This window comes from Mus caroli, chromosome 5 (genome assembly GCF_900094665.2).
Source record: "Mus caroli chromosome 5, CAROLI_EIJ_v1.1, whole genome shotgun sequence".
NCBI lineage: Eukaryota > Metazoa > Chordata > Mammalia > Rodentia > Muridae > Mus > Mus caroli.
In genome coordinates, this window is record NC_034574.1 from 42,330,711 (window position 1) to 42,346,127 (window position 15,417).

The following is a 15,417-nucleotide window of genomic DNA, read 5'->3' on the forward strand; positions in this document are numbered from 1 at the left end:
ATTACAAAAGAATGTGAGGCATAATACTTTAAGCAGGAAGGCTTTTGTAACATTTCTTTATAACTGAAAAGATTATTCTAAAATTATAAGACAACCAAAAGAGGCCTTAGAGAAATAAGCACAGAGATGAATGTGATAACAAAAAAAAAAAAATCAGGAAGTTAATAGATTCCCTTTTAAAAGCCCCCAAAGTCCCTGAGAAGAACTAATATAGAAGAAAGCTGTGCATGAACTAGTATCTTCCTATATATGGTGTACTCGGTGAGGATAAAAGATAGGCACTCTGCATAGACATTAAAGTTGAAGGGACACACTGCCTGCCTTCAGGAAGCTTACCGTGCAGTTAGCGAAGCTCTATACAGAGTAATAGGAAGCCTCAGGAGTGTCGTAAGTCCATCATCAGAATATGGGAGCAGAGCACCTGATTCTGCCAGGGATCTCCTCTTTTTCCTGTATGAAAATGCACTTTTCTGTAGAGAAAATAGGGATTTTTTTTAATACAAAGACAAAATCATGTAATGCCACCAGGAAGTTGAGAAACCTATGTGTTTTGCAAGGAACTGAAAGTTTGCAGTTGCCAAAAAGTACAACAGAAGCTAAACCTTAAGGAATAGCTGGATCATAATTGAATCACATTGGAGAATTGTTTAGGCACATGAATAGCAAAATAGATTTTTGTTATAAAAATAAACTTAATGTTCAAGGAATAAAGAAAAAGGAGCTGAAAGGCACCTTTGAAACAGACCCCGAAAGAATGATAAAGGCAGGTCTGGATGTGATGCCCATACTGATGGGAAGTTATCCCAGTGAGTCATTCTAGCACAAATGTGACTGATTTTAACATCCCAAAAATATGTAGTAGAATCTGACATAAAAAAGAATATCTGAGACAGGATGTATTATTCATTCTCAGAGAAAAGCTGATACTTTAAAAACAATTACATCATGAGTTTATAGTTAATTAGCTGCAGGGGTAAATGTTAGGAATTTAGACAGTCCAAATGCTAATGTGCTCACAGTATAACTAAACTTCATAAAAGCCAAATGGTACTTGAAGAAGATCTCATTGCATGGGTAGAGGACAGCAGAAGCCATGATTTACTCTTTAAATAACATTGTGGAGTAACTGGTCAGGAAAATCATTTAAACAGTTATTTACAACTGTAAATAATTAGAAAATTGGAGATATAATTCAAGTCTTGATTAATGGCAATTATCCACAAGACTCCAGTTATTATTTCAAAACAAAACAACAGACTGTTTCTTTTTTTTTGTATTCATGAAATTGTAGATAGGCTGATGGATGGATGGATGGATGGATGGATGAATGGATGGATGGAGGGATGGATGGAGGGATGGATGGTAGGAAGGTAGATAGATAGATAGATAGATAGATAGATAGATAGATAGATAGATAGATTGATTGATAGATAGATACATAGATAGATAAATACAGAGATGATAGATTATAGAAGATTGATAGAGAAAAAATTAGATATAGATAAAAACTGTGAATTTCAATTTGTCTGTCTAAATACAACTTTATTTGGAAACAGTCTGACAGAGTCTCATTTCCTCATATGTCTATGAGGTTCAACTGCATATTGCATGAAATTTTGCATTTGGATATGTGTCTACATGAATAAATGCAAGCAATTTAATATTCATTCAGGAGTATGCTCATATAGACACAGATACACATGTTTATATTCACACATTGTTGTTTGAGTTTAGGTCAAAAGACAAAATATATGAATAATTTCCCTATTATGAAAACACAGTTGAGTGTTTGCCTGGAAGGTATAGTAAAATGTTATCAGAAAAAATAAAAGAAAATGAGATTAATAAGATAGACAGCTCTCAGGAACAACCCATCTCAAGACAGAAGTGACTAATAATCAATTAGTATGGGCACAGCCCTAAGGTAAATGTGTTGGCTATATGCAAAATACAGACTTTGAGAGGCCTATATTAACTCAACTGTGGAGACATTTATTAAACTAGTAAAGTACCAGCAACAAAGCATATGAGAAAGAAATAATACTTTAGTCTAAATATGCTTGGTCGATTTTAGAAAAGGTATACATAGAGGAAGTCAACAGTATAAACCCAGGGCTAGAATTTAAATGTAACATTCCAGAAATATAAAGTATTGACTGTAAAGTTACCATGTAATAGACAAGAAACTCCCCAGTGTAAAGAGAACCTAGGCTATGCCCACAGTGTTTACTGTGTAGAGACCTCCTTGCCTGCACCAAGCAATTTAACTTTCTGAACATAGAGAGGCATTGAGCCTTCTCTCCCTTTGGCCATTAAATTCATGTTCCATTCTCCGGCAGCTGTTTTTGCCATCTATGTTAAAAGCAGATGGAGAAAATGCAAAGACATGTTAGTTTTATCGGCATGTAAAATGAGCATCTGGGCTGTATATGACAGGCTCAGTCAGTCCACATTGATATCTTAGTTAGTATCATAAAACCCTTTTGTAGTTTCCAAAATAAAGCAAAAGCTAAACATTACTAAGTATGGTTATAGATCTTACAGCTAGCTTGTTTTTGAATCTTGGTGTGAATTGTATACCTATGTTTACTCTAGTTACAGAAATATCTGAATAACAACTGCTTTGCTAATTTATTTCTAAACATTATTTACCACCACATATTCATTTCACTCTAAAGATCCTTCCAGGTAACAGATTTACTGTTTTAAATAATGCATATCTATAATCAGGACACCTGCAGATATTATGTATTTATGTCATATTTTTATTCATCTATCTCTGTACAAGAAAACACAATATATTTTCTTTGTTTATACTGTAGTTCTTATCAAGGTTCTGTGGCGAGTTCTCTTTCATCACTTTCAAAACTTGAAGCTAAAATGGAGAAGGAAGATGGCTACTTTAAAGTCCCTAAACCTAAGGATGGTGCATTCAAATTTTTTCCAGTCTGTGTAAGATTCATGCTTTTAGTCAACAAAAGACAAGTATTTTAAAAGGCTTGTACTTATATATATCAAAACATATAAAGATCTATTCTAGAGGCCTTCTTAATATTTACATGTGCATGGTATTTTGTGTTGTTTTTAATTCAACTTGGAAAAAACATTGAGAAAAATGGGTCAGAAATAAGTGTTAAAGTAGACTAGTTTGTTCAGTATCTCATAAATATATGCATAACTAGTTTGGCAATTTCTTTAACAACCAATCATGGTGTGTTTTGTAAAATTTATGTGTAACATCTACCCCATCATAATCACTATAGAGTGTTTTATGTCACATAGCAGCAGGTCATCACGTGACACAGTGGTATTTCTATATTCACTGCTTAGCCTATACACAATTCCCATATCTTATGGTCTCCAGATTCTCAGCACAGTCTTCCTGTTTCTTTTTTCTCTCAAAGAGCCTGATTGGTTGCTGTTAAGGAGCACAAAAGGGCTGAGATTTATAGCATAAAACAGAAAGAGTAAAAATGCAGGGGGAGGTCAAGTGAGAGGAGAAAGGTCTTTATTGGTTCAATCTCCTTGTGAGGATTTGGGACTCATCTCTATTCAATACGGTTAAATATCTTATCTTATCTTATCTCACTGAACAAATAGCTAAAATATTCTTCTAATTTTAGGGAAGTGGTAATAGTAATATCAGGAATTACATGTATTAGGTAGAATAATACAGTATAATGTATAAATATAGAAAATAAAATATTATATTTATATTTGTAAGTAATCTAATTGTAAAATGTTTTGGGTTTTCTCACATAAATCCTGTGGATTAAATTAGTTCTGGCATAGTTTACATGAAAGGACTCATCCTTGCATTATTAAGGCATAGAATTTTTCCCCTACTCACTTCGTTAAATCTGTTTTTTTTTTTAAAAAAAAAAAAAAAAAAAAAAAAAAACAGATGAAGCATATTCTCTCAAGGGTTGACATTTGGAAGACTCTTAATTATGGTGTGTTTTATCCTAATCATGCAAATATGTCTTATCCATTACACTATCTGTTTCCATAATCTTGAAATGGTTTTAATTAGATTCTTCATGGAACAATGGACTCAAATGTGCACTCTTTGAAATTCAGCAGATTCTATGCTAATATAATAAGCAGAGAGCAGAAGCTAATGGAACTAAGAGATGTAAATATAGTTTGCCATTTTTTAAACCTGGAAATGCTGATATTTTTCTTTCTCATATTTATGGTTTAACCAAGAGCTTTTCCCTCTTTCTTATCATGGGCACACCATTATATGAGTGTTGTTTAGTTTGTCAAATATATTCTAAATTTTCTATGAAGTATTAAAAAAAAACAGCACTTGACTCTACAGAGTTTAATGACTCTAAGATTTTAATGTAAGTACATAATAGTCCATGGTTTGTCCATTAAATAAGAATGAAACAAAAGTGAAATGCTTTTAAGTGGCGTTTGTGCCTGCCTGTCAGTGACAGTGTGTCTGCTCATTTAAGAATTACTCTTTTTGGTTGTTTTGTGAACCTAGCCTTTAACAGCTGAGCCATCTCGCCAGTCCAGAATTACTCTTTTTGATTGGGGAATGCAATCATGTCTATCCTTAATGGACTGCTGAGACAGTGTGATTAAAAAAAAGAAAGAAAGAAAGAAAGAAAGAAACAATTAGCTGCTAAGCGTGAACAGCAGTTTAAGCCTTTTCAAATATGCTTTTTAGCCATGTCAAAAACAAGCAGATAAGAAAAGGCAGCAGGTCCATCCTCTATGGTTTTCACTGCTCAGTGTTCTGTTATGTGAGTTTCAAGTGAATCTGCTAGGAATGTGAAGTTTACACCTTGGTACATCAGTATAATTGCACTTCCTTATAAAATATATTATAATTTCATCCTGTATTCTCTTTGGTTTATACATTTTATAACATTGGATATTCAGCTTATAAAACTTATAGTATCACTTAAACTGTGTTGTGATTGATTAGATATAATTTTTTATAAAATTTAATGTTGATTTAGCATAGTTTGTCATAACTATGTGTACCTGTGGGCTAGAGAAATGGCTCAGCAATTTAGACCACTTGTAATACAATCAGGAATACCTGATATCAAAACATAGAACCCATGTAACAAGTGTAGTGTCCTGTAAATGCCCTTAATTCAAACTCAGACAAATCCTGAACTGTCTTCTACTCCCATGTACAAAAGTATGAACATCTACACACACTCTGGTCCACATATTTATGCAGACAAATATACACTTCTCAATGAAATATTCTTTGAGAACAAATGTAAAAAGCACACTAAATTGTCATTAGCTCAACTATCAATTATTATAAGTATTCTACATGCTTAGACTTTAAAACCTTAAGTGAACATTAAACTTCCCATGAAATAACTTAAGTCCTACTAAAGAATAGAACTCCATTTGAATAAATTATAGGTTCAGAATACTTTTCATCACTATACAAGTTGAAAACAGCATAATTTCTATCTATCTATAAAAATAAATCACTGAGTTGCTTTATTGATTCTTTTTCATTATTTTCAACAATTTCACACAGTATTATGAAAAGTTATATGTGCAAATTTTTCATTCTGTTAAACTAACTCATCAGCGCTGGAGAGAAGGCTCAGTAGTTAAGAGCACCAACTGCTTTTCTGGAGGTCCTGAGTTCAAGTCCCAGCAACCAATGGTGGCTCACAACTATCTGTAACAAGATCTGATGACCTTTCTGGAGTATCTGAAGACAGCTACAGAGTATACTTACATATAACAAATAAGTAAATCTTTAAAAATTAAAAAATAAAATAAAATAAAGTAACTCATCACCATTACATTGCTATGATCCCATGATTAACTGGTATGTAAAGTTTCCTTGGCATAGACAGACTATATGAAATTTCTTGTAACTTGACTGTAAGAATAAGTCAAAGCAGAAAAAAAAGATGTTTAAACAACCATCGAAAAATATACTGGTCAATATTACAGTAAAACAACTTAGTCTTTGCTGTATTTAAAGCCTGTGAGAAGTATTATTTCTTAATAACTAGACAAATAATTCAAATACTAAACTTGTGTGTGTGTGTGTGTGTGTGTGTGTGTTAGCAGGTAGTTGATATCACATACTGTCCTAAGTTACTCCCCACGTGTTTGTTTAATATTTACCCTAATTTTACTTGTGTGTATATGAGGGAGGTATTTGCAGGTGTTAGTCCATGCACCCACAGAGTCCAGAAGAAGGCATTTGATCCCCTGGACCTGGAGTTATAAACAGTTGTGAGTCCCCTCACATGTATACTAGCAACTCAACACAGGTCTTCTGCCAGTCAGTATACAATCTTCAATACTGAGACATCTCCCTAGTCCCTAGCCAACTTATCTTTTGAAACACAATTTATCAAATTCAAGGCTGAACTAAAATGGCTGGCCAATATGAACCTGGGTATCCGCCCATGTCTCTTTTCTCTCCAGCCTTGGGGTTGAAGACCTATGTTACCACCCCCCACTGCTTACACATCTAGGAATCAGAACTCAGGTCCTCTTGTTTGCATTGTGGAAAACTTCACACCGAGCCTTCTCTCCTGTCTTAAATCCATATTTATTAATATGGATGGTTTCCTGTCTTCTGAGAAAAATTCATTCTTTAGAACACAACAACTTGATAAGGAGAATACCTGCATATGCAAGTACAAAATTATATATGCATGTGTATACATATTTCCATATGTATATATGAGAAAACAGGTTTGCAATGCATATATATATATGCATATGAACATATGACACATATATATGTTCTATGAGTAAAATATATATGTATATATTTTTAAATCAAGACAGAAAATATTATTTATTCCAGGCAATTTAATGTAGGAATTTAATATGGGAGAATTTCCTGAAACATGTATGAAGGTAATACAGACTAAAAGTTTCTACTTAGCTCCAAGTCTACAAAGGCTAAAGAAGTTAAAATAATAAAAAAAAAAAATAGAGGTGCTACCTCTAGCAAGAGCTGAAAGTACGGTGCCAAGGAGGTGGCTTCTGGAGCTATTCCATAAAACAGAGGACGAGTACTCTGGGTTTTCTTCTAGATGCTTCAGTCTTTCACCAGTAACTCTCAATGTCTAAACCCTAACCCAGTGGTAACTGGAATCAGGTCTCAAGAATCCAAAGCTACAAAGACAGGCTCTTAGGTTCTGAGAGGGAAAGAACAGAGATGACAGAGAGAATCATTTTGATGAACAAAAGCATTTACTAAATGACTTGGTAAAACCTCTCCTTTGGGCGTTTAGTGGTTGGGTGTGTTTCTCATATTTCTCCAAGAGCAGAAGCTTAGGGCAGATGGTGCCCAAGAGGTAAAGTTACGTTGATTTTTATCACATTGTAAAAGCATTCCACCTAGGTTTGGCTGCATTTTTCTGGCAAGATTTTTATTGTAGTAGTCATACATCAAGCTAGCAGATATGCATTGTTTACTGAAGAGATCTCTATCATGTATCGATTTAGAATTTAGGATATTGCCTCATACATAGCTACAAAATTAATTTTGTGAGCATTCCAATTTTCTTCAACTGATGGTGTGTGCCTTCTTTAGAGGTTTATAAATTCAATATGGGACATTAACTTCATCTTTGAACTGACTGCTAAAATATATTTACATCTAAATCCAGTGCCTCTGTATATTTTCTTTACTTGTGGTTTATTAAAATACGCACCCTTTTTTCTACAAATGCTTCCTACCTTTTGTAATCTTCTGACTCAATCCATGACTGGCTAGTGACTGGGTAGCACTTTTATTTTATAATCACTACCCCCATTTTGTTCTAATCTTGCTTCACATTTAAAGGGCAGCACATTTAATTTTAGCCCTGATTTTTTAGAGGAAAAGAAGAAAATATGTCTCATAAAAAACACTAACTTCTCTTCTTCCTGACCTGATTCTTATGTTTGAATGAAATGTGTCTACAGTTTTACTTTTCCTTCTAAACAGTGTTTTGTTTTGTTTTTTCGTCACAGACGTTTGGAACAGAACTCCATCAGGGTCATCCCTCCAGGAGCCTTCTCACCATACAAAAAGCTTAGACGACTGTGAGTTAACAGGGCAGTGCAAAGATATGTCATTTGTCAAATTATGTAGGTCAAGACTATGCAGGAATAATTAAGCATGGCCATTGAAGAGATTGACAGCTTAATGACAGGCTGATTGCCAGTTGTATAACTGCATTTTAATCTTAGTAGTGAAACCTTGTAATTTTTAATGTTCACTGTAATTTAGTTTATTGATTCCCGCCAAAAAAAAAAAAATGGTCATGACATCGTTGGTATGCTATTCTGTAAAGATGCGGTCCTTACTAATAACTTAAGCAAATGGCCTGTAGTTGTTTCACAGAATGGTATTCATCCTTAAATTTTCCTGATTCTCTGATGTTTCATTTTGAAAGTGGTACATGTGTCTTCATAGACACCATATACAAGTAAGTCCTCTTCTCTGGCCGATTTCCATGGCAACCTATCTCATTTAACCCAACTTTATTTTTGGTTGTAGAGACCTGAGCAACAACCAGATCTCTGAACTTGCACCAGATGCCTTCCAAGGACTGCGCTCTCTGAATTCACTGTGAGTAGACACTTTTCCAGTGAGAATCCAAAATATTCTAAATAACCAATGGTGGATTTCATCGTATCACTGGGGCCTGCTGTCTATCATTAACACTAGTCAGATTTTAGGGTAGAAATTGTGCTTGTGTGTGTGTGTGTCTGTGTGTGTGTGTCTGTGTGTGTCTGTGTCTGTGTGTATGATTTTTTAAACTTTGTTATTAAATGAAGGAAATTAGTTCCTTTGGGAGATTATTTTTAATCCAGCTGGAATGTCAGGACAGGTTATTTTGAAGTCCTCCAGACAACTCTAGATTTATGTCTCAGTCTATAGCTTCATGTATCTCAGCACAATGTTGGTCCGTTTAGAAGGATAAAGTCCGAGTGTTGCTGAGAATAAGTGAGCCCTGGGAGCCAGCCTTTCATCCTCTTTCATTACAGGAGGATTTGCCCTCCGCTGTAGCCCCATAATAAGCATTAGTTATGAAGGTCAAGAAGAGTTTCAGGAAGATAGCTATGCAAATTGAAGACTGGCTAAAATAAGTTATTAAAGGTTACCATTATTTCTACTTATGAAAAGTTTTCAAAGTGTGTCAAGTAAAACAACCTTTTGTCTTTTAAAAAAATGAGAGAGTCTAGCTTACTTACTAGTTAAGGGTTTCCACTGATGTAAATTATTGCCAGCCTCTCAGATTTCAGAAAGCATTCCCTCCCTCCTCCGTCCTATAGTATACTTCAATGAGTAAGGAAAAAAATCTGTTTATACAAGTTTCTTTAATACCTCATCTTTTAAGATATTCTGCAAATAACCTCAAGTATATATTTAAGTTAATTTCATTAGTACATCTACTGAAGATGAGAAAATAGTTTAAACAATAAGTTGTCAGTACCTCTACAGAATTTAATTAAAACAGAAACAACTTGGATTTAATATTTGCCAAAATATTGTCATAGAGATTATGGGTCTTGATTTGCACAAAGATTTTTAGGGCCACCCTTGATATGTACAATATCATTTACTATGATTACCATTAATATTTATTATATATTATATTACCATATATTAACATAATATAAAATGTAGTATTGACACAGTATCTTTTAAATATCATACCTTAATTGAGTGGTTTCTTTTTTCTTTGGGAACAAAAGACTATGTTGGTTGGTTGGTTGGTTGGTTGGTTGGTTGGTTGGTTGGTTGGTTGGTTTATTTATGTGTGCTTTTGTGTGTGAGTAGAGCGGAGAGGACCTGTAGGTTTTCAGTCTTTCCTTTCTCCTGTGGGCTCTGTGGACTGAGCTCACATCCACACTGTGGGCAGGCACTTTTACTTGCTGAGTCATCTCCTTGCCTATCAGATAAAATTTGGTTTTTCTTACTGTGACAACAGTCCTATAGGGAATACTATGGCTCTCTGTAGTTTGTTTCTTCCTTGAATCTTGTGCAAGGAAATGCACACATATCCATGATGTGTGTGTAAAGTACACAAAACTTTGGCTATAAGTTTGCATTTCATTTTGTTTATGACCAGATCTCCTATTCTTTGCCACTGGACATTTAAGGCTAGCTGGCAGATCCCCATCTCCTGGCTCTCATGTCCTTGAAACACACATGTAGCATGGCCACTGCTTTTATCCATGCAGCCTTCTCTCCCCGCATCTGTAGTTCTTTTAAATTATCACTTTCTTGTTTTGTCCTAACTCGAAAACACCCTTCCCTAGTTAGGAAATAAGTGCAAAGCAGAGTAACCGGGCACCAAGCTTATTCTTTTAATCTTTTGATGCTTTGTGTTTAAGTCTTATCCCCACCTCTTCCAAGTTCATGGCTGAGCAAGCTACTAACTTACATGTGCCTCAGTTATCCTGTCTCTAAACTAGTGTAGGACAGTCTCCCCTTGCTGGAACTATAGAAGCAGAGTACAAAGTTCTAGAGGTAGTAGGTACAGCCAAGGCAGATTCTTGGCCTTCAACACATCAACCCTTGGCATCATTTTGAATTAATACATTAAGAATGATCCAAAGGAACTGACTGGGCTGTGATGTCTGGCTGCTTAACAGCTTGTAGAACTCTTGTAAAAACATCTAGTTCATATTCCAGCACCCACGGCAACTGTGGGTACCATCACTCATATGCATATACCCCCATACATAATCAAAAAATCTATTTTTCAGTGTCATTCACAATTGTATGCTGCCTTTGTCACCTAGTTCCAGGTCTGCGGAGGCTCCCATACAACACTCAACTACTAATTTTGAGTTTCCTGAAATCTGTTCTGGGACTGCAGTTGACTCTACTACCTAGCATTAGTTATTTCACTCCTGGGCTTTTCATGATAGTGAGAACCTATTCTCCCCATCATCCCTTGCTTTCTCTTTACTGGGATTTCTCAAAAATCTTTCACCATTAGAATTCTCCAAGTGCACATCATTGTTTTGAATTTACAGGCTTAGCTCTTTGGATGTGTCCTTTAATGATGACTTCATTCCATAGTAAATCATTTGCAATAGCCATTGTCCATAGTAAATCATTTGCAATAGCCATTGAACATGTTCCTGTGTTGCTTAATTCTTTTACTGCTGTAGGAACACTCTCTTTTGCCAGCTTACAGCAAGGCAGAACTCAAACTGGCCACCAGCATCTGCTGTTGCCCACTGTACCTAACGCCAAACCCATACTTTTTTAATAGATTTTCATTTATTTTGTTTTAGTGCTTGTAGCACAAACAGAAACCTCCTTGATGTGCCAATGAAAGCCCTCCGTCTGATTAATTGCTAATTGACAGTGCTTCTATGAAGCACACTGGATATTTCATGAAGAAGAAGCCTAGAGACAGTACTCAGTGGGTTATTAGTCATATTTGTGTTTGCCTCAACTTCCTTTCAGAGGAGTTTCTTTCTGTCTTCCAGTTTCTCTTTTAAAATCTTTTGCTCTAAAAAAATCATTACTGCCATTCCATCTGTTTTCTTATGTGTGTGGTCCCTGGAGGTTTCCCCAGGCTCCATGGAGGCCACACATCCAAAAGTATACTAGAGGGGTTTAAGGTTAAGAAAACCAAAAGGAAAGAAAGAAAAAGAGAAGACCCAAAGGTTGGGAAAGACAAGTGAGTTTGGGAAGAGTTGTAGGAGGGAGCAAATGTGATCAAAATAAATTGCACGATATTCTCAAAGAAGTCAAAACATTCCAAGAAAACAAGCCTACCACAAATACTAACTGACCTTGCACTTCATACTTTATGACATGTCTTATTTTGTTGACAATCATTTGGTTCTGATAGTTTTGACTGATGTCTCTGACATTTCTATCTTCACACTGTTGCTGTGTCAGAAAAGTGACTTTATCTGTAACCCCGGCTTCCTATAGGTAGAGAAAGGAGGGTCCCTGGAGCTGGCAGGACAACCACACTCCTCTATGGGAGACATCCTGGTAGTGTGGTTCACCCTGTCTCTAAAACACACACACACACACACACACATACACACACACACGACACCACTGGACCCTGTCCTGGAGTGGTTATACATTTTGGTAGAGAAATCCAGAAATCCCATTCATAGGGTATTTTAGGACCTGCTAACTGGTAGCCTTTACAGTTGATAAAGCATCTGCCAAGAACACCTCTCTGGTATGTTTACTGTGTCACTGCTTGAGTTCTTCCTTTCATTGCTGTTTTTTTTTTTTCTGTCTGCTACTAACAATATTAACTGAGGGATTTTGTAACATGACCCTTTAAAAACCCAAATGTTTTTTGGAGAAAGAGAATGCTTCTATGATACAAACATGACACTACTCCTAGCCAAAGCACCTTAGATATGTCTTTGCCATCTTAAAGCAAAAGCCCCAACTGAGTAGATTGTTAAATGATTCACTTTTTGATGTCATTTTAAAAGGAGACTCCCACCATTTGAGTATCTTTGTTGATTTTCAATATCAGTGGATTTGAAAATATAAAATGTTTTCAAAATAACACTTTGGATTGTTCTTTGGATACAAAACCCATTAATCCCAGCCATATCAGCTGTATGTTGGCAGATGATGGACATTTATAACATACTGCTTGAATTTAATTAAAGTGGGTACCATTCATACAGTCTAGCAAAGTTGCTGGCACATGCAGTAGCACAGTGGCTATTGTTAGATGGTTTAATTTGATTAAACATTGTGAGCTGATGTCATATTAATCTGTCCACTTGTATCCCCTACTGCTTTCTTTTATTCTTGACCTTGAAGCATACATTTACCCTTTATCCTTTCTTAATCTCCACTTCATCATCTCTCTAACAATATAGAATTTTCTCTTTTGTTCTTTGATATTTTTAAAATGGTTTCATTTCTAATTGACTTGCTTCTCTAAAGGAAGCTCTGTATCTATAGTCTATATGAGTGACCCTTCACATGTGCTTTAAAGATGAAGCACTGGAATCTAAACAAATGGGATGGGTCCCAACGCTATGCAGCTCCCTGCTTTATTTATTCCTTTGAGTGTTTTCCTCCTGCTTTGTAATACATCCCAACTCCCTCTGACATCTTAAAAGGGGAATAGTGTTTCCTTCACTCTAGCAATCTCTCTCCCATTGTGTGCTTGTTCTTTGTATATTAGAGCCATACGCTGCTGTCAAGCACAATTCTTATTTAAACTCAAATTTGAAGCTTTTCATTTATGTACCATGGCACTCATCTGTCCTTTTACCAAAGAACATGTTTCTGCTTGTAACATTATGTTTATTGTAGGAAATTTACTCTGTGTGTGTGTGTGTGTGTGTGTGTGTGTGTGTGTGTGTGTGTGTGTGTACACATTCAAATAACCTCTAAGAGGCAGAGCATTTTCTACTTCAGTTGTAAATTTATGTGCACATATTTCCAAAGAAAATTTACATGACATTGTTAATAAAATGTCCTACATTTCAAATACCTAGACTTATAGGTGCTTCAATGTTACTAAATATCTTTTAATCCTAAATTTTCAGCCATACAAATGTATATTTCACAAATTATTCTAGTATTTGGGACAGTTATTTGAGTTTAATTTTCTTGTCTTTCAAATTATGCATGGTTAAAATTTTATCTGTTATTAAAATATGTTATTAGGGGATATTTTCTTAACCAGACATCCAAAGAGTGTCTTGAGCCATATGCTTAAAACTTAAATAAATACACATGTGATTTTTATATATGTAATCAAATGGCCCCTGAGAATATCTTTTAATTTCTACACATTTTTCTTATACTTTAATTTTAGATGTTATAATAGACATTGTTGGGAACCCATTGTTAGCCCTTGGAGGTCCTTTTAATTATTTTCATTCAGCTCATTTGCTCTTTACATCACTGTTTCACCCTGATCAGAAATGTATTCCTTCATTATCCTCATCTAATTTATCATCATTTCACGTGTCAACCCAGTACCAGAAAACTTAACACCTGTGCTAGGCAGCAGATGCGCTGATTTGATTAAGTCAAGGTCCTTTTCCTTAATATTGTCACTTGATGTGCAATCAGAAGTCAGTATCCTGATGGTGCATTCCACTTCACACTTGGTGGAGGAGAAATACACACTTGAAAGTTTTCAAATTATATGTATGATCATTATTTTCCCAGATCTTGTATTTCTCATACATACAAATTATACTGCTTACTTCTTAAGTCCCTGGCTTTATTTGCTTTCCTGTTTATCAGTGTTATGAACCTGAAGTCCCTCATTTTATGAACAATCAATTCTACAATGACTGATCTTTGCTACATGTACTGTGCTCTGATGGCCTGCATATGTGTGTGTGGGGGGGGGGGTATTGTATGCAGAAAATATTTCAAAGTGACAAGTACTATTTTCACAAAGGGTTGAATAAATTGTGAATTATGTAATTTCGTTAATCTATATTTTCTATGTATCCAAAATTATGTACAGTAAACATATATAATCTATAATCAGACAATTTTTATTTTATTCAAATTTCACTTGGATGATATATTAAGTGCCTACTAAGTTCCCTAAGCATATGTGTGTATGTATGTATGTATGCATGCATGTGTGTATATACAGTATTTGAACTAACAATATGTATGTGTGTATATATATATTACATAAACTAATTAGGCATATTTAATTCTCGTTTTTATATAATTTCTTAGTGTCCTGTATGGAAATAAAATCACAGAACTACCAAAAAGTTTATTTGAAGGACTATTTTCCTTGCAGCTACTGTAAGTATTTGATTACTGTGAATCTGTGGAACGTATTATTAATGTCTTTCTCTTAATCTTTTAATTGTCTTGAGTCTTTGATCCAAAATGAAACAGTTTAATGTCCTAAAAATGACAAATGTAGCACTGGTGACCTTAATAATAGCTATTTCTAGGAAGGCACAGCTATGTATAGCGGTCCAAGAACATTTCTCGCCACAATAAAATGATTGGATCTGGGCTGCCCCATTGTGGAGAGATTCTGCAGTTATATGCACACCATAAAGAATCTGTTCTGATGTTAGTGGTAGCTGGGCTGGAGCTAGAGAGAAGGGATACATTCACCAGCTACTTATCACAGGTGATCTAAGAGCAAGCATTCCAGACTTACTTCTGCAAACACAGGCATGGAGTACAATGAAGTGTTCCATTGGGCAATCTTCTGATTACTCTTTATTGACTTGTCTGCGACTCCCTGCATTCTATAAATACCATCCCAACTCTCAAGGACTACCCATTCTTTAGCCTTCCAGAATTGACAACAACAACAAAAAAGTTATCCTAATCCTTTTACAGATAGCTAGGGACATAAAGTAGTAACAAGTTTTAACTTTGTTAAAAGAGATGGGAGTGGGTAGAGTTGGTGGGATTGCAAGCTTGTACAACCACTCTGGAAATCAGTCTGG

General features: G+C 35.2%; 1 protein-coding gene across 4 annotated transcripts in view; it reads left to right on the forward strand.

Moving 5' to 3' along the window:
• Slit2 (slit guidance ligand 2) overlaps positions 1–15,417 on the forward strand; it is a 325,678-nt gene that overhangs the window by 219,548 nt on the left and 90,713 nt on the right. For all 4 annotated transcript variants that reach the window (XM_021161790.2, XM_021161792.2, XM_021161791.2 and 1 more), the window contains 3 exons: positions 7,978–8,049; positions 8,507–8,578; positions 14,681–14,752. In XM_021161790.2, the coding sequence (XP_021017449.1) occupies positions 7,978–8,049; positions 8,507–8,578; positions 14,681–14,752 (216 nt within the window). The remainder of the gene's footprint in view (positions 1–7,977; positions 8,050–8,506; positions 8,579–14,680; positions 14,753–15,417) is intronic.